Source organism: Hypanus sabinus, chromosome 1 (assembly GCF_030144855.1).
Source record: "Hypanus sabinus isolate sHypSab1 chromosome 1, sHypSab1.hap1, whole genome shotgun sequence".
NCBI classification, from domain to species: Eukaryota; Metazoa; Chordata; class Chondrichthyes; order Myliobatiformes; family Dasyatidae; genus Hypanus; species Hypanus sabinus.
In genome coordinates, this window is record NC_082706.1 from 34,507,945 (window position 1) to 34,531,314 (window position 23,370).

Genomic DNA, 23,370 nt, shown 5'->3' on the forward strand with positions numbered 1-23,370 from the left:
AGACGATCATCCGTTTGAATATTAGCTGGTAGAACAGGTTCTTTTTTAGTTCCCGTGCTTCTTTTGTGATTGGATTGCTTAATTTCAGTGAGAATGTTAAAACTGTTTATCTTGAAATATAAGTCAGCCACACCATATTCCGAGTGAGCAGAACCGACCTGGACAGTTCAGCTTCTAAAGAAATTGGAATCTAAGAGCCACAAAGCAGGATAACCACACTGAGAATGGGATCACTGTTGGTAGGCAGATGCCAAGTTGTGAATTAATTTTATTTCAGTTCATTTATGACGAATGCTAGCGAATTCATTGTTTCTGTTCTGTATATTTGCGATACGTATCGCGATTTCCGCCCCTTTTAGAGCAGGGGTTCTTAACCTGGGGTCCACGGATTCCAGGGGGTTCGGGAACTTGGATGAGAGAAAATGTACCTCTTTATTTTCACTAACCTTTAAATGACTTTAGCATTTCCTTCATTTATGATTGTTGGCAACAAACTACAGCAGTATTTTCATATCGCGTTACAGTTATTAGAGATATCTCGAAATATCACCACGACTCCGAAATCACGATTGTTACAAAACTAGCTGCTGCATCAAACGCAATCGCAGTTTTTCTGTCTGCAGATGATTAAACCGGCAGTCTGCTGGGCAGACAACCCTGCAGTATGATGCACAACATGACCTGCGTGTTGCGTTGACCAAGACCACCGCGCGGTTTAAAGTTCTTACTCAAGCTAAACAGCAGCAGCCTTCACGCTGAAATGACTCTTAAAAATAAATACTTTATTTTAACTTGTCTGTATTTTAAATGTATAGTCCTGTTACTTAAAGCATTAATAAAACACATATATCACGAGTTAGATTTTTAAAAATTATTTTGATAACACTATTTGAAATATAATCGGTTTCCTTTGTAATCCTATGGATTTTATTTTATATATTTAAATAGATTATTCTGAGAAAGGGTCCAAGGACTTGACCAGGCTGACAAAGGGGTCCGTGACAGGAAAAAGATCAGGAACCCCAGATCTGGAGTTAAACTTTGTTTTCCTTTCTCATTAGCAAACCACGTGAAGGATGTACTGTGCAGTGATTGAAGCAGGAGTGGAATATATCAAAATAATTTTTCAGAACAGAATGGTACAGCACAGGGACAAGCTGTTTGGCCCACAGTTAGTTGAGCTGAACCAAATAAGTTAATAATCAAACAGGCAGCTAAGCTAATCCCTTATGCCTACACCATGTCCATTTCCCTCACATCCACGTGTCTATTTAGAAATGCCTAATGTATCTGTCTCTCGAACGCCCGCCACCCGTCGATGCAGCTATAAAGAAGGCATAGACAGCGGCTATATTTCATTAGGAGTTTGAGGAGGTTTGGTGTTTCACCTAAAACACTTGAAAATTTCTACAGATGTACGTGGCGAATATTCTAACGGGCTGCTTTGGGGGGGGGGGCTACTGTATAGGATCAAAATAAGCTGCAGAGAGTTGTAAAATTAGTCTGTTCCATCACAGGCATTAGCCTCCATAGTACTGAAGACGTGTTCAAGGAGTGGTGCCTTAAAAAGTTGGCATCCATCATTAAGGACCCCCAGCACCCAGGGCATGCCCTGTTCTCACTGTTACCATCAGGTAGGAGGTACAAAAGCCTGAAGGCACTCACTCAGTGATTCAGGAACAGCTTCTTCCCCTCTGCCATCCAATTCCTAAATGGACGCTTAACCCGTGAACACTGCCTCACTTTTTTTATTTCTGTTTTTGAACTACTTATTTGATAGATATACTTACTATAATTCACCTTCTTTTCTGTATTATCATGTATTACATTGTAAAGCTGCTGCAAAGTTAACAAATTTCACAGCATATACTGGTGATATTAAACCTGATTCTGAATCTTAGATCAGATTAGATCTTTCAGATCTCTTCTCATCCTCCACCACTCAAGTTTGTCCAGCCTCTCGTTATAACACAAGCCTTCTAATCCAGGCAGGATCCTGACAAACTCTTCTGAACCCTCTCCGAAGCCTCCACGTCCTTCCTATAACGGGGTGACTGGAATTGCAAGGTCAGAGAGACAAATAGCACAGAAGCGGGCTCTTCAGATGGTGAGGTGCCTGTCGAAATTAATTTCAGTTACCAGCTCTCGATCAGTAATTTCAATGCCTTGGCGATTCAAATGCTCGTCTAGATTTCTCTTAAACGTAGTGAGAAGACCTTTCAGTGCGTTCCCAAGTCCAAATCATTCCTCAGAAACCCTATTGACTTCTTACCTCTTTTTCTAAACCTGTGCTCTCTAGCTCTGGATAATATCTGCACTATAATGCTGTATACCTCTGTCGGGTCTTCCCCCAGACTCCTCCACTCCTAACTGAGACACTCTATCCCAGCAAACGTTCTGGTTAGTATCGTCTGCAGCCTCTCCAATACAGTTAATGTCCTTCCAATCTCCCAGTGATCAGAACTGTCCCTGGCACTGTGGATGTGGTCTAACCAATGGTTAATAAAGTTTTGCCTTAGTCTTGTATGTGTAGAACGTGACGATGACTACAGTGACGGCAGGACCAACTAGGGATGAAAGAGGAAAGGTGCCTGGAGCCAGAGGAGGTGCAGTAGGTGGGGTCCATGATGAATACTTTGCTTCAGTATTTGCCCATGAGGGGGACTTTGGCACAGAATGGGCTAATGTGCTGGAACATGTTGATATTTGGAAGGAGAGAGCTGGAACATTAGGAAAGATAAATCCATGGGGCCCCAGGGGATATACCCCAGGTTACCGTGGGAAGTGAGGGAAGAGCTTGCTGCACCTTTGGCGATTATCCTTGTGACCTCACTGGCCACAGGAGTATTACCAGTTAATGACGGGTGACAAATGTTATTCCTTTATTCAAGAAAGGTAATAGGCATAATCCTGGGAATTATTGACCAGTTAATCTTACATCAACAGTAGATGAACTATTGGAGAGGATTCTTAGAGACAGGATTTACAAGCATTTGGAGAAGCATAGTCTGATTAGGGATGTTCAGCATGGATTTGTGAGGGCCAGACTATGCCTTACAATGACTGAATTCTCTGAGGAAGCGATAAAAGAAATCAAACCATAGAACCATAGAACATTACAGCACAGAAACAGGCCTTTTGACCCTTCTTGGCTGTGCCAAACCATTTTTCTGCCTAGTCCCACTGACCTGCACCTGGCCCATATCCCTCCATACCCCTCTCATCCATGTACCTGTCCAAGTTTTTATTAAATGTTAAAAGTGAGCCTGCATTTACCACTTCATCTGGCAGCTCATTCCACACTCCCACCACTCTCTGTGTGAAGAAGACCCCCTCAATGTTCCCTTTAAAGTTTTTCCCCTTCACCCTTAACCCATGTCCTCTGGTTTTTTTTCTCCCCGAGCCTCAGTGGAAAAAGCCTGCTTGCATTCACTCTATCTATACCCATCATAATTTTATATACCTCTATCACGTCTCCCCTTGATGAAGGTAGAGCAATGGGTGTGGTGTATATAGCTTTTAGTAAGGTGTTTGACATGGGAGGCCCATTCGGAAAGTCAGGAGGCATGAGATCGGGGAAATTTGGTTACATGGATGCATACAGTCCACAGAAGGCAAGGGGTGATAGTAGATGGAACATATTCTGCCTGGATATCAGAGACCACTGGAGTTGTGCAGGGATCGACTTTGGGACCCCTTACTGTGTGACTTTTTTTTATAAATGCCAGGAAGTGGGAAGGTGGGTTAGTAGGTGTGCAGATGACACTAAGGTTGGTGGTGTTGTGGATCGAGTATAAGGTAGCCACAGGTTACAACAGGATATTGTTAGGATGTAGAGCTAGGCTGAGAAGTGGCAGGTAAGTGTGGTGAAGTCACATTCTTTTGAAGATCAAACTTGAAGGCAGAGGGTTTATGGCAAACTTGAAGGGTTAATGGCAGCATTCTCCATAGTGTGGATGAACAGAGAAATCTTGTGGTCCATGTCCATAGATCCCTCAAAGTTGTCATGCAAGATGATAGGGTGCTTAAGAAGGCGTGCAGTGTGTTAGCCTTCATTAGGCTGGAGGCTGAGTTCAAAAGCTGTGAGGTGGTGTTGCAGCTCTATAAACCTGGTTAGTCCACTTGGAGTATTGTGTTGAATTCTGGTTGCCTTATAGGAAGGATGTAGAAGCTTTAGAGAGGGGGCAGAGGAGATTTACCAGGATGCTGCCTGGATTACAGAGCATGTCTTTTGAGGATAGGTTGAGTGAATGAGGGCTTTTCTCTTTGGAGTGAAGGACGATGAGCGATGTATAAGATGATAAGGGGCATAGATAGAGTGGACAGCCAGAATGGAAGTAGCTAATATGAGGGGGCGTAATTTTAATGGGACTGGAGAAAATTATAGAGTGGATATCAGAGCTGGGTTTTTACACAGCGTGATGGGTGCAGGGGTGGTGGTAGAGACAGACACAATAAGAGACTTGGATAGGCACATGAAGAAGCAGAAGAAAGCCATCGGGATGCCATCGTGACAGCGTTTTGTTTAGCAGGCTTTCTTGTTTTTACGAGGCCGAGTTGCTAGCTCGACGCTCAACCCAGAAAGTGTGCAAGGGAGCCGGCTGGATTCAAACTCGGGAGCCTTCGCTCCAGAATCTGGCGCTGATGCCACTATGCCACCAGCTGGCCAGGTAGGCACATGGATGAAAGAAAAATGAAAGAAAAATCTGGGAAGATTGATCTTGGAATAGGTTAAAGTTCAGCACACCATCATGGGCTGAAGGGCCTGTACCCTGCCATACTGTTCTATGTTCTATATAAATCTCTCAATCTAAGTTCCAGGTAATAGTGACAGGTATCCCTAAAGTTTTCTTCACCAACTTGTCTAACTATGCTGCCACTTTCCGAGAACAATAGACTTGTATAACAAGGTCCTTTTGTTCCTCAATACTCCCATGGGTCCTACCATCCTTTGTACGACCGTTAGCCTTACTAGTCACGCCAAAGGTGCATGACTTTGCACTTTTCATATGCCATTGCTCTGTTAATCTTAACAACTAATCAAAAGAGGCTGCAGAGGGTTGTTTACTCAGCCATTCCATCATGAGCACAAGCCTCTCCACCATCCAGCACATCTTCACAAGGTGATGCCCCAAGAAGGCCAAATCCATCATTAAGAATGACGTCCACTATCAGGACATGCTATCTTCTCATTACTACCGTCAGGGAGGAGGATGATGCAGGAGGGAGATTGAAAATTTGCCTGAGTGGTGTAATAACAACAACCTCTCACTCAATGTCAATAAGACCAAGGAACTGATAGTAGACTTAAGGAGAGGGAAACCAAAGGTCCACGAACCTGTAATCATTGGAGATTTGGAGGTGGAGAGGGTCGGTATCTTTAAATTCCTGGGTGGAGGATCTGTCTTGGGCCCATCATATAAATATAATTGCAAAGAAAGCACATCAGTGCCTCAGGAGTCTGCGTAGATTCGGCATGTCATCAAAACCAGTGGCAAGCTTCTATAGATGTGTGGTGGAAAGTGTGCTGACTGATTGCATTATGGCATGGTATGGGAACGCCAAGACCTTTGAGTGGAAAATCCTACAAAAGGTAGTGGATTCAGCCCAGTCCATCAAGGATAAAGCTCTCTCAACCATTAAGCACATCTGCATGAAACATTACCGTAGAAAAGCAGCATCCATCATCAAAGATCCTCACCACCCATGCCATGCTTTTTTCTCACTGCTGCCATCAGGTAGAAGGTACAAGATCCTCAGGACTTGCACCACCAGGTTCAACAACAGTTACTATCCCTCATCCATCAGGCTCTTGAACAAAAAAGGATAACTACACTCATTCTACTTCTGGTGTTGCCTCAACTGATGGTCCCACTTTAAGGACTCTTTATCTTGCTCTTTCATGCTCATTATTTATTGCTGTTTATATATATCTGCATTTGCATAGTTTGTTCTCCATTGATCCTGTTTACAGTTCCTGTTCTATAGATTTGCCACGTGTGCCTGCAGAAAAAGAATGTGGTGACGTGTATGTACTCTGATAATAGGTTTTACTGTGAACCTTGAGGTTCAGGAGCCCGGAAAACCAACTCAGATGTTTTAGTATCAGTTTCTGCCCCTCTGCCATCAGACTTTTGCGTAGCCCATGAGCCTCGCTATCTCCTTTTTGCACTAACTTATTTATTTTATTTCTTATTGTAACTTATGGTCATGTCTTTTTAATAGCTTGCACTGCACTGTTGCCACAAACAACAAATTTCATGATACACATCAGTGATAATAAACCCAATTCTGACTAACAGCACTGCATAGCCTATAGTGATTGCCTTCATCACCAATACCACACTCAGTAAATACACTAGCCTTACCTTCTATCTCATATTCAAAGTATCAGTGTATGTAATGAGGAGTAAGGGTCCTGTCATTGAACTCCGTGGTACATCTCTGGGCCCAGGTTTCTATTCACAAAACAACACACATTAATCCTGTTGCTTGGCATTTTTTTCCATGAAATTCCTAACCACTGATGCCGGACTCACTGGCCTGTATTTTCCTCCCTTATCCCTGCTGTCTTCCAGTCATCTGGCACCTCACCTGTGGTGAGCAAGGATTTAAAAATCTCTTGCCTTACGCTCTGACCTTAGCATTTGTGCACTGTAATCCATCAGATCAAGGATCAACTTTATTCATCAAATATGTGTTAGTAATTTGGTGCGGAGTGTTGGCATGGCATTCACCTAAAAACATTCTGTTTCATGTCGTACCTATATACCTGATCGAGGATCCAATTGAGAGGTTACAGAGGCCCAGGTTCTGCAACTTCTCAGTCAGGATTGTGGGAATGATGGTATTAAATGCTGAGCTATAGTCGATGAACAGCATCCTGTTTCTGTTGTCCAGGTGCGTGGAGAGTCATTAGGATTGCGTCTGCCGTTGGCCTATTGTGGCGATAGGCAAATTGCAGTGGTTCCAGGTCCTTGCTGAGGCAGGAGTTCAGTCTAGTCATGACCAACCTCTCAAAGCATTTCATCACTGTAGATGTGAGTGCTACCGGGCGATAGTCATTAAGGCAGCTCACGTTATTCTTCTTAGGCACTGGTGTAATTGTTACCTTTTTGAAGCAAGTGGGAACTTCCACCCATAGCAGTGAGAGGTTGAAAATGTCCTGGAATACACCCACCAGTTGGTTGGCATGGGTTTTCAGAGCCTTACCAGGTACTCCACCGGGACCTTCCACCTTGCAAGGGTTCACTCTCTTTAAAGACAGTGTAACGTCGGCCTCTGAGACGGAGATCACAGGGTCATCAGGTGCAGCAGGGATCTTCACAGCTGTAGTTGTGTTCTCCCTTTCAAAGCGGGGAATAGAAGGCGTTGAGTTCATCTGGTAGTGAAGCATCGCTGCCATTCATGCTATTGGGTTTCACTTTGTAGGAAGTAATGTCTTGCAGACCCTGCCAGAGTTGCTGTGCGTCCAATGTTGCCTCCAGTCTCATTCAAAATCATCTCTTCACCCTTGAAATAGCCCTCCGCAGATTATACCTGGTTTTCTGGTACAGGCCTGGATCACCAGACTTGAATGCCACAGGTCTAGCCTTCAGCAGATGATGTACCTCTTGGTTCATCCATGGCTTTTGGTTTGGGAATGTGCAGTAAGTCTTTGTGGGCACACACTCATCCACACTGGTTTTAATGAAGTCCGTAACAACTGCAGCATTCTCATCCAGGTCCGAAGTTGAATCCTTGAATACAGTTCAGTCCACTGATTCAAAGCAGTCCTGTAGGCGTTTCTGTGCTTCCCTTGTCCATACCTTCTTGGTCCTAACTACTGGTGCTGCAGTCTTCAGTCTTTGCCTATACTCAGAGAGTAGTGATCAAGTGAAGGCGTGGAATAGCACAGTAGGCATTCTTGATGGTGGTGTAACAATGGTCCAGTGTGTTGTTTCCTCTGGTATTGCAAGTGCAAGTTGATGGTAATTGCTAAGTGTTTTTTCAGACGGGGTGGTTAAAATCTCCCAAAACAATGGTGAAGTTGATCCCATTGCTCGGATCATCTAAAGCCTGATTGACATTGGCCTGAGGTGATATGTATACCGCTACCAAAGCAATCACAGAAGTCTCCTGTGGTAGGTAAAATGGACAGCACTTAACTGCAAGATATTCCAGGTCTGGTGAGCAGAATTGGGACAGCACTGATATATTTGTGCACCATGAAGAGTTGATCATGAGGCATACTCCTCCACCTCCGATTTTGAGAGACTCTGTAGATCTATCCTGACGGTGTATAGTAAATCTGTTGATCTGAATCACTGCATCCGGTACAGAAGGGGTTAACTAGGATTCCGTGAAACTAAGGACATTCGTTGTCCTAATGCCCCTCTGTTTCAGGGCCCCGGCTCTGAGGTCATCGATTTTATTCACCAGAGACCGCACGTTTGCCAGCAAGACAGTCGGTATTGGGAGTTTAAAACCCCATTTCCGTAAACGTACTTGTAACCCCGACGTACTTCCGCACTTCCTCCAAGGGCACTTCCGTCAGAGTTCCGTCACAGTCAGAGTTGTTTCTGTCAGTTTTAAGCAGTGATAGTTTGTTTAAACACATTAAGACATCTTTGTTGACTGTACTGACCTCGGAAGCAGTTGTGCTTTTTAGCTGTATCAGGGTGAAACGAGAATACTTAATCATATCCATTAAGAGTTCTGCTGCTCCACAATCTCTTCAGCTACCTCTTCCAGAACCCTTAATACTTATTAAGTTTGCCCACCATTTCTTTGTCCCCATTACTACCTCTCCAACATCATTTTCCAGCAGTCCAATATCCATTCTCGCCTCTCTTTTACTCTTTATATATCTGAAAAAAACTCTGATATTATTGACTAGCTGACCTTCATATATCATCTTTTCTCTCCTTATATATATATATTTTAGTTGCCTTCTATAGGTTTTAAAAGCTGCTCAATCTTTTAACTTCCCCCTAATTTTTGCTATATTATCTTCTCTCTCTTTTGCTGCCTTTGACTTCCCTTGTCAGCCACGGTTGCCTTGTCCTCCCTTAGGATTCTACTTAATTTTTGTTATGTATCTATCCTGCGCATTCCGAGCTGCCCCAGGAACTCCAGCCATTGCTGTTCTGCCCACATTCCTGCTTGTGTCCCCTTCCAATCAACTTCAGCCAGCTCCTCCCTTATGCCCCTGTAATTCCCTTTACTCCACTGACATATCTGACTTACCTTCTTCCTCGCAAACTGCAGGATGAATTCTATCATATTATAATCACTGACTTCTAAGAGTTCCTTTACCTTAAGCTCTCTAATCAAATCTGGATCATTACGCAACACCCATCAACAAATGTCTATCCCCTAGTGGGCTCAATCCCAAGCTGACCTAAAAAAACATCTTGGAGGCATCCCACAAGCTCCCTCTCTTGGGATGTAGCACTAACTTGATTTTCCCAACCTACCTGTATATTGAAATCCCCCTTGACTATCATAACATTTGCCCTTTATACGTACCTTTTCTATCTCCCATTGTAATTTATATTCCTCATCCTGGCCACTATTCGGAGGCCTGTCTATATCTCCTACCAGGGTCTTTTTAGCATGGTTTCTTAGCTCTACCCTCAAGGGCTCTACATCTTCCGATCCTATGTCACCTCTTTCTAACCAACAGAGCCATCCCGCTCTCTCTGCCTACCTGTCTGTCTTTTTGATACAAGGTTTAGCCTTGGATAGTAAGCTCCCAACTATAATCTTCTTTCAGTCACAACTCAGTGATGCCCACAATGTTGTACCTGGCAATATCTCACTGCAAGATCATCTGCTGTCCGACCCTTAACTATTGAATCTCCTTTCACTATCGTCCTGCCTGACTTTACCCTTCCCTGTTGATTCTAAGGCCTGCCCACAGTGCCACTAGCCTGGCTGTTGTTGCTGTGTGCTGATGGGTCAGCTCCCTGATGACTACATATCTCATATCTCAGAGGGAAGAGCATTCTCCAGCCTGAACTACCATCCAGTTGTACCATTAATTCTCAAACTTTAAGTCTAGCCTACGACTGTTCTGGCCCAAGTCTGTTGAAGCAAAGCATGAACTCTCTAACACTGTCCGCTCACGTAATGGCCGCTTGGCTTACACCTCCCATCTTTTTACTGGTCCTTGCTAATTTACTACTGACCCACGTAATCTCCCGCTCCGTAGACAAGTCGTGATGGGCTCGCTTGCTTTTTTAAAACTGGCGGGTAAAATTCATGAGGAACTGTCTCCAAGTCGTGACCGGCCCTGCTCGCTTTTTAAAACTGGCTTGTAAGACCCACAAGGAACTGCGTCTAACTCACTGCACGATTTCCTACTCGCTCGATAAGTCACGATGGGCTCGCTTGCTTTTGAGAAGTGGTGCACAGGGAACTGTCCCTAACTCAATCCATGATCTCCCTCTCCGCAAATGGTGGGGTACCGTGTACGGTTTTGGTTACTTGTTATAGGTAAGTAATGGTTAAACTGGTAAGAGTGCAGAAAAGAATTGTAAGGACACTGTCAGAATTAGAGACAACTTGATAAACCCTAGGAACTTGGCTCCCTTCGTAAAATCAGAAGTAACTAGTCTGGGTGTTGTCCTTGATTCAGATTTGACTTTTTAAATCTCTCATAAAGAAAATGACTGGAGCAGCATTTCTACACTTGAGAAATATTGCAAAGGAATGTTCATTTCGGTCACGTAATGATGCTGAGAAACTAAATCATGCCTTTATATCGAATGGACTAGATCACTGCAATTTACTTTTTACTGGCCTTGCAAAGCAACCTATTGACAAACTTCAACTCATTCAGAACGCTGCTAATAGACTTTTCACAAAAACCAGGATGAGGGAATTTATCATTCCTGTGGTAGCCACTTTGCAGTGTCTTCCTGTATCTTTGAGAAATTTAAAGTTCTCTTCCTTACCTTTAGAGCTCTCAACGGTCTGGGACTGGAGTACATAACAGAATCTTTTTCCTGCTCAAGCTCTTAGGTCTTCTAAATTTAAATAGATAATTGGCAATTCACCTTTTTTTTTAACTATCCTCCTAAACTGTGGAATTCAACACCAAAAAACTCTAACGCATGCAGGCTCAGTTGACACTTCTAAAGGCAAACTCAAAATTTATTTATTTAACCTTGCTTTTAACTAACATCTTTTAGTCTTTTTATGTTTATGTATTCATATTTGTGCATTTATCCCATTGTAAAGCTCTCTGAACTTCATCATGAAAAGTATTCTATAGATTATGTTATTAATATTATTAGAGGGTCTGGGTTACAGGGAGAAGTTGGCCAGGCTAGATCTTTATTCTCTGAACAAAGGAGGATGAGGGGTGGTTTTTCAGAATGGTTTAAAGTTCTGAGAAGCATAGTTATGATGGTAACAGTCTTTCCCCCAGGTTTGTGGAGTCCAAAACTAGGGGTTATAGATTTAGGGTAAGAGGTAGTAAATTAGGGACAAAAGAGGGAAATGGGTGGTTTTATAGGTATATATTTTTTAGCATATTGTGTGTTATTAATAACAAGGAATAAGATGGGTGAACAAACATTTCAGAGAAGACAGAAATGAAAAGCAGGAATAAATGTCAGGTTTCCTAGAAAATTGAGCTTCTGGCGGCTTCTGGGAAAAGAATGTTATCTAAATATACTTGATTTTGAAACATGTAGGATTTCAAATAGGCATTAAAATGAGTGTTAATGGTTCAAGGGGTTGTGTGGTGTTATGAGAAGAATGCATTACATTGCAGATAGTCATTTGCTGATTTCTTGGCCGGCAGATTAACGAGATGCGAATGTTGATCCCTTTCTTCATAACTGCCTGCATCTACATAGTCATCAGCCAGGACTCTTCGATTTCACTTTGGGTGCGGGCACCGAGCAAAGTCTTGCCAATCATCTGTTTGTGCATTTTGATTCTGAGTTATGGAAAAGGGTTCATACATCATCACCACAAAGTTTGGAAACTACTCGCAGGCCTCTTCTTTTCAGCAATGGGTGACTTGCTTCTGGTCGAGCAGAATCTTAAGATTTTCATTGGAGGTGAGTCAAGTCACTTTTTATTGTCATTTCGACCATAACTGCTGGTACAGTACACAGTAAAAACGAGACAATGTTTTGTTCAGGACCATGGTGTTACATGACACAGTACAAAAACTAGACTGAACTACGTAAAAAACAACACAGAAAAAAATGACACTAGACTAAAGACCTACCCAGGACTGTGTAAAGTGCACAAAACAGTGCAGGCATTACAATAAATAATAAACAGGACAATAGGGCAGTAAGGTGTCAGTCCAGACTCTGGGTATTGAGGAGTCTGATAGCTTGGGGGAAGAAACTGTTACACAGTCTGGTCGTGAGAGCCCGAATGCTTCGGTGCCTTTTCCCAGACGGCAGGAGGGAGAAGAGTTTGTATGAGGGGTGTGTGGGGTCCTTCATAATGCTGTAATATTCAGAAACTCTCACACAGACCGGGGACAGAATGTGAATATTGTAATATTGTGGTTATATATACATGAGTGTCCTTAATTGGCAACACTTGACCTGGGACCAGAGGCAACTTGCCTTCACATCAGGAACAAAAGTTGAAAGTAAATTTATTACCAAAGTACATACAGCACTGAATCTCATGGTAATAAATGGTAACATATACAGTACTGTGCAAGTCTTTGGCACCCGTAGCTACATGTAACTGTTCTTCAACCTGCCCAATGGTGGTAGTGAGAAGAATTTCCCTAGCGCATAGCCCTCTATCTTTCTAAGCTCCACGTACCTTTCTAAGAGGCTCTTAAAAGACCCTCTTCCACTGCCACTGCTGGCAGTGCATTCCACGCACCCAACACTCTCTGGATGACTTACCTATTTGCAAGCACTTTAAAACTATGTCCCCTCATGCCAGCCATTTCAGCTCTGGTAAAAATGCCCCAAAGTTTCAGTTACTCGGCATTCAAGATGAGGTAGTAAATTGGATTAGAAATCTGCTTTGTGCCCAGAGAAAGATCCTCTGAAGTAAGGTAAGATCCAGTACCTCATACAAACAACCACCTTCACGTGTGCCCAGGCAGTGAAAGGCAATAGGGGTATCATCCTCTCCTCCTCTTGACTATGACAACGCAGTGAAACAAGCGGAACATTACATTGATTGCGAACTGAGGCCTCCTCCCTTCTCCTTCCTTCAGGCCACATCAACTTACATTTCGGCTTGCTGTATTACTTTTTAGTTTAAGTCAGCAAGTAAGTTGCTGGGTGTGTCTAAGTTACTATTTTCAATGGAAACGGCGTCTTTGAAGCCCTTTGCACACAGAAATGGGCTGCGTGCTTTAAGAATCAACTGTGAGTTATGTTGGTTGTGAGCAAGAAGAGATCCACAGTTGCTGGCATTGTCTCTTTTTTATCTACAGGAGCGGCAATGTTTGCTCTAGCCCACTGCGCCTACACGTGGGCCTTCGGATTCGAGACCCTGAACCTTCGAGCAGGAGGGTTCGTTGCTACTGCGGTCGCTCTGGGCTTGGGCATTCTCAGCAGGTGCTCCACCACACTTGACCTCCTGCTGCTCAGCCTCTACTGCAGCCTGATTGGGGTCATGGCTTGGCGGGCCAATGCGGAGATCCTGTTTCACCAGAAGAAGTCTCCGGCGAAGCTGGTCGGCGCAGTAGGAGCCTGGTTCTTTATGGTATCGGACCTGACATTGGCTGTAAACCTGCTGTGCTTTCCTGTGCCATTTCAGGATGTAATTGTCATGACCACCTACTATACAGCACAAATGCTTATTACCATGTCTATTGTAAAAGTTAGCAACAACAAGAATGACTAGGTTGCCTCTGTTTAGTTACGCAATAGAGATTTCTTTTGATGTTACAGTGCATTTGATACTTTTAGCAAACACCGATGGATTATAAATATTTAATACAAATCTCCCACTTGTTACCTGTACATATACCAATAGAGTCATAGATCTATAGGGTTCTATAGCATAGATACAGATGTTTCGTCCCACTGTCTTGTGCCTATCTATACTAATCCTATTTGCCTGCTTTAATTCCATATCCCTCTATGTTCTGCTCTTTCAAGTATCTGCCCAGATGACTTTAAATTTTCCGACTGTTCCCTGCCTGCACCACCTCCTCTGGCAGTTCATTTCATAGGCCGACTGTTCTTTGGGTGAAATATTTCCCCTCGGATCCCTATTAAACCTCTTCCCTCTCACTCTAAACACAAGCCCTCTACTTATAGGCAGCCCTACCCTACAGTTTTATATGCCTCTCTTTCGTGCCGATTCTCAGCCTTCTTCGTGGCAGGGACAGCAGACCTGTACTACCTAAGCAGAATGCTGGAGGAAGTCAGCATCTATGGAGAGACATTTCAGGCTGAGGCCCTTCATCAGGACTGATTTAAACTTCTTAAGGGTAGGCACCCTTGGAAGAGACTTTGCAGAGTAGCAGTCCAATCACATTATACCCACACTCTCAATATAACTCAGGTCCTTCAAACCAAGAACACTCTTGTGAATATTTTCTGCGCCCTCTCTAGCTTGACCGCATCTACGAGGGGTGATTGATAATTTGGAGGCCTATGATAGAAGGAGTCAATTTTAGAAAACCTAGCACATTTAATTTTCCTACATTTACACACTTAGTCCAGCAGTCGTGGAGCATACGGATCCCTTCTTTGTAGAAGTCGGCGTCTTGGACCTCCAGAAGTGGTCCACAGCAGGGGTGATTGATAAGTTCATGGCCTAAGGTAGCAGGAGATGAGTTATTAACTTCAAACTTTCTGCATTTTCACTCAAAGAGTTGAGCTGCATGTGCATGTAACGGGAGCTGTATAACTCATCTCTCTCTACCTTAGATGCTCTCGTTACATGCATGTGCAGTTCAACTCTGAGTGAAAATGCAGAAAGTTTGAAGTTAATAACTCATCTCCTTCTCCCTTAGGCCACAAACTTATCAATCACCCCTGCTGTGGACACTTTCTGGAGGTCCAAGATCCGTATGCTCCATGACCACTGGATTAAGTGTGTAAATGTAGGAGGGGACTATGTTGAAAAATAAATGTGCTAGGTTTTCTAAAATTGACTCCTTCTACCTGACGCCACAAACTTATCAATCACCCCTTGTATAATGCGGCAATGGGAAATGCACACAATATGGCTTAGCCAACGTTTTGTTTAGCTGTAACGTCATGTACCAACTCTTGTGCTTAATGCCTCAACCAGTGAAGGCAAGCATGCCAGGCACCATCTTCATAGACAAAACAATACAGCACAGTACCGGCCCTTCGGCCCACAATGTTGTGCCGACCCTTAAACCCTGCCTCCCATATAACCCCTCACCTTAAATTCCTCCGTTTGTGTGTACCCCTCAGTCTCTGTTCAACTAACCTGGGTAACCTTCCCGAAATGCATCACTTTGCGCTTGTCTGAATTAAATTCCATTTGCTACTTCCTACATTGTTGCATCCTTTGACAACCTTCTTCGTCGTCCACTGAGCCACCAACTTAACAGATATGGGAACAGTGGACCCAGCATCAATTCCTGCGGCACACCACTGGTCACAAGCCTCCAATCTGGCAAACACCTCTCCACTACCACCCTCTGATTCCTTCCACCGAACCTATTTTGTATCTAATAGGCTAGCTCACCTGGGATCCATCCAGGTCAGTTTACGTATACAGAACGTCATCAGAGGCCTTGCTGAAGTCCATGTAGCCCATGTTATTTCACTTGGGCCACCTCTTCAAACAGCTCAATCAGATTCTTAAAGAAAGATTTCTCACACAAAAAGCCCAACTGATTGTTCCTGATCAGTCTTGGTCTTTCCGAATTCAAATAAATTCTGTCTTTCAGAATCCCTTCCAATAGCTTTCTGAAGTAAGGTTCCCTGGTGCCCTCCTTAAATAAGGACACAGCATCAGCTATGCTCCAGCCTTCTGGCACCTTGCGTGTCTTCTTAACTCCTACATCCACGGAAACTCAGTTTGATAAATGGGGAATTGTGTGTACAGTGTGCACAAGATCATGTTCATCCATCAGTCTTCTTCCTTTGTAAGGCTGGAAAAGTGGGAATACTCAAGATTAATAACTTTGAAACTTTGGCATCTTTGGTCTTGTTTTATTATTTACCCAACTTATCCCTCGCTGTCCAACAACTGCCTTCATCTAACAAGCTGGATTTCAAATGCAAGATCTTATCCAATTTGTACAAGTCTATTTCCTATCCTATAATTTGTTCTCTTTGAATTTTGTTGCCAATATAATTAAAAGAGACTTTTTTTACCTCTGTTATCAGAACCCCATGATAGTGCTGGCAACATAAGGTGCAGAATACAAAATGAAATATATAAACTAACTTTGTGAGTGGTCCTAGAGCCATTCATGGTTCAGGACAATATAACTTGGGTGTGGTTACTTTCTCTTTAAGGAGGGACATTCTTGCTATTGAGGGAGTGCAGCGTAGGTTAACAAGGTTGATTCCTGGGATGGCGGGACTCATATGTTGAAAGATTGGAGCGACTGGGCTTGTATACACTGGAATTTAGAAGGATGAAAGGGGATCTGATTGAAACATATAAGATTATTAAGGGATTGGACACGCAAGAGGCAGGAAACACATTCCCGATGTTGGGGGAGTCCAGAACCAGAGGCCACAGTTTAAGAATAAGGGGTAGGCCATTTAGAATGGAGTTCAGGAAGAACTTCTTCACCCAGAGGGTTGTGGATCTGTGGAATGCTCTGCCTCAGAAGGCAGTGGAGGCCAATTCTCTGGATGCTTTCAAGAAAGAGTTAGATAGAGCTCTTAAAGATAGCAGAGTCAAGGGATATGAGGAGAAGGCAGGAATGGGGTACTGATTGTGGATGATCAGCCATGATCACATTGAATGGTGGTGCTGGCTCGAAGGGCTGAATGGCCTACTCCTGCACCTATTGTCTATTGTCTTCATTGTTCTGGCTAATAATCTGGTAGGTGCTCATGCATAAACTTGTTGTGGGTTTTTCTTCTCTTTTCTCGGCAAATCTAAAATCTTACTTTGTGTTACCTCATCTTTATTATGATATATTACAGTGAAGATAGATTGCAAAAATAGTTTGTAAATGAATTTTGCTAAATAAAGAATCAAATTTGGTGAATATATTGAACTTTGTGGTTTCTTTTCTGGGCATTTGATTGGTCATTCAATCTATAATTGCCAACAATCTGATTGGTCCAAGGTGATCATGTGGTTTTTCCCTCATTCTATCTCCAGTGATCAGATTAATGCAAAGTAGGTTAGAAGGTTGACACAACATTGTGGGCTGAAGGACTAGTAATGCACTGTACTGTTCTATGTTCGATGTTACTATTCAATAGCTATCTTTTTATTTAGAGATTCAGGTGCTAGCAGCCCAATTAACCAATTACACCTATGTGTGCGATTAACCTACTAACTCATACTTCTTTGAAATGTGGGAGGAAAGCAGAGCGCCTGGAGGAGGCCCACACGGTCACAGAAAGAACGCATAAACTCCTTCCGAAACAGCCGCGGAATTGAACCGGCTATCACTGGCGATGTAATACCGCTACATTAACCACTATGCTACCCTGCCACCCGAGAGTGCTGCCTGCTTTTGAACCCCGCTCAGATATCTGGTCTGCCTCCCTGTCAAGAACTCTTTGCAGTCAGTCTCCCTACCCGATCCGTTCCTACCCTCAGCAGGTGTGAACCTTCACTTTCACCATGACCGTGTCGAGCACTTGTGTTTGTCCCTCCTGCACAATAATGCAGAAAGGGAAAGGCACCGGGCACAGCAGAGATAAAAGAAAGGTCCAGCTTTCAAACCTGGCCTGTATCCATGGGGCAGTTAAATGGGGATCTCTAGTGGGAACCTGGAGAGGGATGGGCTCTGCCAGGTTTCAGGTGCCCAAGACACACTGTACGATGAGCAATCACCAAAAAGATCAGTGCGAAAAGCTTGTCATGACGGCGCTGACGACTCCACCAGGAGTTAAGGGCATGCACACAACACTCCAGTGGTGTAATGAGACTACAAACAAGATTATGGATCTTGTGAGTCAATTCAAAAGTCAATACATTAAAAAGAAGAGCTTGTTATCTTAAACATGACTACAAGGAGATTGGGTGGATCCCATCCAAGAAAAGTTAGGGTACTTACCTTGAAGGGAGGGTGACAAAAGTGGAAACTTTCTCCATGTTAGAAACTTACAGCTATGATATATCGGTGCTTAGGTCCTTTATCGGTTTGTTTGAATCACTTTAAAATGTAAATTACTGAAAGGTAACAGTGGGAGTCCAGCAACTATATACTGATATTCTGCAGATTTGATGGTGCTAGACAGAAACAATGAGAGAATGCCAGAAAATTCTAATTTATATAGCTTGTGACAGGGATCAGTGAAAAGTAATCTCAGAGAAATCTTACATGTAGCTCAGAGAATAAGATGGAGTCATTACAAATCCGTTTATAGCTCTCTCGTTTATCAACAGCATTTTACCAAAAATAATGCATACTTAGTTTTAAATACACATCAGAGACTTGAAGCAGAATAAGATGGAAAATATATGTAGTTGAAAAACTGGTTGTAGGTGGAAGTCGTGTGGTAGATACACAAACAGAGAATCCATTATACAGAGCCATTAGGGACCATGTGGAACAGGAGAAAGGGGAGGTGGATATGCAAGCAACTCTGATGGTGGGAGGAAAACAGTAGATTGTAAATGGGGTAATGGAGATCTCAGAGACTCTTGCAGGGATAGAAAAGAACTGGAGGAATGGAATATAGGCATGAGTGTTGTACCTTGGTGAGGGTCGGGCGAGGATGAGAGACTGGAGGATTTGCACGTCAGGGCTAGGAACTGCAGCAAATCTGTCAAGAATTGCTGTTCATTAAATCATGCCACTTGTTTTGAAATTCATGTTGCATGGGTTTCATACCAAAAAAATGTATTGAATAAGGTAATACATTTGACGTAGTTACATACTACAGCTTCAGTAAGGCTTTTGACAAGATTCCACATGGGAAACTGGTGGAACCGACCTGGAAAAGTTGGTAAAATGGATCCAAAATAATAAAGGTAATGGAAAGCAAAGGGTGATGGTGGAAGATAGTTTTTGTGGTTATTTGTGTACCACAGGGTCTCTACTATATGCTGTATATATAAAGGTATGAATAACAAGTTTGCAAACGATCTGGAAGTTAGTATTGAGGAAGATAGTTCTAGGCTGCATGATGCTGTGGATTATTTTGTAAGATGGGTCAGGTAACTGTGAAGTGATGCACTTGGTGGTAGTCAATGAGAGTGGAGTGTGCACAGTGAATGATAGACCCACTGGGAGTGTTGACGAACAGAGGAACTTGACGTACATATCCAAGGAGCCCTGTTAAGACAGGCTGATAAGATGCTGAAGCTAATAGTTACTTGAAGCTAACAAATTCAAGTTTGAGCATAAGTACATGAGAATGGAAGAAAATAGAGGAAGGAGTGGACAACTCGGTCCTTCAAGCCTCCCCCACTGCGATCATGACTGCCCTGACCCAGGCCTCGTCTCTTTGTCCAATTCCCCACCACCTTCAGCTCCCCAATCTTACAAATAGCTTTTCTACTTCTTTAAGTACCCCAACGATTCCATGCCCACAACATTCTGGGATAGCGCAGTCCAGAGATGCCCTGTCTTGTCTTCTCAAACTCTTAAATGTTTTGATCCCTTTCATTCGCTTGAACTCCGAACAATATCGTTCTAATATCTTTATCCATTTGTGGTGGAACAACCAGAAGTCTGGCTGGCTGGTGGTGTAGTGGCATCAGCACTGCACTTGAGGTGGATGGTTCTGAGTTCGAATCCGGCTGGGCCCCAACCTGGGCAGCAGAAGAAAGCCCAGGCAATCTATTTCTGTATCTTGCCACGAAACCGTATGGACATAGGCTTGCCATGACTTGACAGCACTCAACAACAACCAGAAATTAGTCTAGTGAACCTTTCTTTTGACAGCTTCCTGTTTCAGTAAATGCTTGCTTATATGAAGGACCTTAACAGTGCAGAACACTCCAAGTTTCTGAAGTAGAAATTATTGTAGGTATCATTATGTTGCTACCTCTATTAGCTGTGCTTTGCGCTGAGTAGATTTATATTAAATAAAGATAGCAAGAGTCACCAGGAGGAGAATTTGATTGTTTTAAAGGTACATCAGGAAGAACTTATATAGCAATAAATACTGAATACTTCCATCTTCAGACTACCACCAGGAAAATTCCTCTGAGAAATAACTGGGTGAGGTAAAAATCTCATATTCTGATACATGGTCAAAAAATTAAGATAAGGAAAAAAGATCTAGTGCTTTCCTGGCATATATGATGAATAAACTCTTCTTGGGCTTCCAGCCAGGTTAGGGTATCAATTTTAACCAACGTTTCGATGACCAACTTTGCTATCTTCATCAGGGGTGATGCATGGGCATGTCTAGTCTAGTGGTATTTATACTCTCGTTGTGCATCCTTCCTGATTGGTTAGTCCTCATCCAAGATTGCTGCAACTTGTTTACAATTGAATTCCAGTTCTTACTTAGAGCGAGACCTTCATCTTTGTTAAAATTCTTTTCCTCTATTTTATTTCAATGACTCCCTCCAGCTGGTGCCAAAAGCCATTGGTGTGGTTTAGTAGTTTTGTGCTGCCAAAGTCAACTCTATGGCCATTGCGAATGCAGTGTTCTGCTAGTGCCAATTTCTCCAGGTGACCCAAACAGACACGCCTCCTGTGCTCCTTAACGCGGGTTTCCACGGTATGCCCGGTCCGGCCGATATATGTTGCTCTGCATTTACGGGGAATCCTGTAAACGCCAGCTTTCCTGTCCCGGGTCATCTTTGAGCCGCATAAGCTGTGACTTGAGCTTCCTTACGGATTTTTGGACGGTGTCAATCCGGTACTTCTTCAGGATCCTGGCGATCCTTCCAGAAACCGTGGAAATATAGGGAAGTCAGGCGGTAACGATGGGCTCCTCCTTGTTCTCCTCCTCCTCCTGGTTTTCCATCGGCCCTATTAAGAGCCTGATTGATTTACTTCACCAGGATGTCCCAAGAGCCATTGGCTCAGCATAGTAGTTTTGTGCCATCACAGTCAATCCTATGGCCATTGCAATGGCAGTTTCCTTATCAATGAGCATTAAAGATGAAAGAGTGGAGAAGTAAAAACCATAAATGAGTGACAAATGGGTTGAGCGGAGGGGAACAGTACATGTGATTTATTAGCCTGGTTTCTGGGCTCAGGTTGGGCCTGTGTCCTTTTGAAAAATGATTGAGTGTTGATGTGGAAGAACACCCAGTCAAACCGAGTGAAGGGTCTGATGCACCATCAATAACTCTCGGAGACGGGAGGTGAACAATAGGCTTTTATTAGCAGCAAAAAGGGAGCACAACATCTCGGAGACTGAGGGAGGAGCAGTGCCCCAATCGCCTTTATACAGGGGTCTGTGGGAGGAGCCACAGAAACAGTCAGCAGAGGGGCGTGTCCAGACGGGTATACATAGTTCACCACAGGGTCTCGACCGGAAATGTCGACTGCACACTCCCCTCCACAGATTCTGCCTAAACCACTGGGCATTTCATCTATTGCAGTCAAGATGGTCAGTGTTCCTAAATGGGCTGAAGGGCCTGATTTTTGTTGTGCTGTATAGCTGGGTGGTGTGTCCCAAGCCTGGTGATTCTAGATCCAGGACTGTGCAAAAGTCTTGGACATCCAACTATGACTAAGACTCAGTGCTCTGCATATTTCAAGAATGGCAAGGTATCCAGGGGCATTTACGAGAGTGGACCTCCTGTAATTCTGCACCTTCAAGAGGGCAGGAAATAAAAAGAGAGTAGCAAGATATCCATTGGCAGCAATAGCTCCAGGGTGCTGGTGTAGCTGGATTAAGGTGGCAGCTCTATCCCCTCAATTAAAAAGAATCAAGCCCTTTTTTCACGATATCACATTCTCAAGATCCAATGAAGTTTTTTTTTAGCCGACCAAGGTGGCTACGTGAGCTGGTTCCTGTTGCCTGCACTTGACAAATATGGCATCATGTTCGGTGATGACCCAAGTGCAGAGGGAGAGACACTGAAGTGGAATGAACTTCTCACTGAATTTCAATAAGAACTGTATAGAACTAAAGGAAAATATAAACGCTAGGCCAACGAGACCCCTAACTAAAACTCTCAAACTAAAAATCTAGCACCGGAGGCAGCAACTCAATACTAAATTAATACTGCTCCTTTACAGCATTATTCTAAATTGTGAACAAGAGAAAATCTGCAGATGCTGGAAATCCAAGCAACACACACAAAATATACTGCAGATGCTGTGGTCAAATCAAGACGTACAAAAAAGCTGGATGAACTCAGCAGGTCGGGCAGCATCCGTTGAAATGAGCAGTCAACGTTTCGGGCTGAGACCCTTCGTCAGGACTGAAGGAGGAGGGGGCAGGGGCCCCATAAAGATGGGGGGAGGGTGGAAAACCAATCAGAGGAAAGATCAAGGGGTGGGAGAGGGGAAGCAGGGAGGGGATAGGCTGGAGAGGTGAAGAAGGAATCTAAGCAGAAAGCACTATGGGTAGTAGAAGAAGGCAGAGTCATGAGATAGGCAGCTGGAAGAGGAGACAGACTGAAAGTGGGATGGGGGAAGGGAGAGGGAGGGAATTACCAAAGTTGGAGAATTCTATGTTTATACCAAGGGGCTGGAGACTACCCAGACGGTATATGAGGTGTTGCTCCTCCAATCTGAGTTTGGCCTCATCATGGCAGTAGAGGAGGCCATGTATGGCCACACACAAAATGCTGGAGGAGCTCAGCAGGCCAGGCAGCAGCTATGGAAAAGAGTAAACAGTCGGTCCGAGACCCTTCAGCAGGACGATCTAAATTGTAGTCTTCTTTCCCGGAATGAGGACTGGGGTAGGCAGGGAGCTTTGACGTCACTGCGTCTTGTCACTGAAATGCAAGGAAGAGAGTTAAATACAACCGCAAAGAAGCCCTATTTGGCTGGAATGTGCATTCTCGTGAGCGTGATTACTCACCCGTTGCAGCTGCCCGCCTGCGAGGGCGCCGAGACTCTGTGGCGGAGTCGGTGGTTCTGACTCTTCCATCATGGCTCGAGTCTCAGCAAAATCCCTGTGGATCTTTTCTGTGCATTCCCTAGTTTAATCACCTCCTTCCTAAGGTATGTCGTCTGGAACCACACATAATATTCCAGATGTTTTCCCACTAACGTCTTCTACACCTGCAGCAACTTTTGTACTCACTTTTACATCTGATGATAGCAAGGGATCGGTCAACCTTCTTCACCACCCTGTCCACCCGTGGTGCCACTTCCAGGGAGCTACGCGGAGTATC

The 23,370-nt window shown here is 43.7% G+C and overlaps 1 protein-coding gene across 1 annotated transcript; it reads left to right on the forward strand.

Annotated features, from left to right (window-relative positions):
- Nucleotides 1-9: 9 nt before the first annotated feature.
- LOC132392577 (lysoplasmalogenase-like protein TMEM86A) lies at nt 10-17,143 on the forward strand. The gene is made up of 3 exons (XM_059966642.1): nt 10-239; nt 11,795-12,056; nt 13,418-17,143. The coding sequence occupies exons 1-3, from the start codon at nt 225-227 to the stop codon at nt 13,828-13,830; spliced, it is 690 nt and encodes a 229-aa protein (XP_059822625.1). The 5' UTR covers nt 10-224; the 3' UTR covers nt 13,831-17,143.
- The last annotated feature ends 6,227 nt before the right edge of the window (nt 17,144-23,370 follow it).

Coding starts and splice junctions, on each gene's coding strand:
- LOC132392577 (XM_059966642.1), top strand. Junction 12,057..13,417: donor TCTTAAGATTTTCATTGGAG/GTGAGTCAAGTC, acceptor TTTTATCTACAG/GAGCGGCAATGTTTGCTCTA.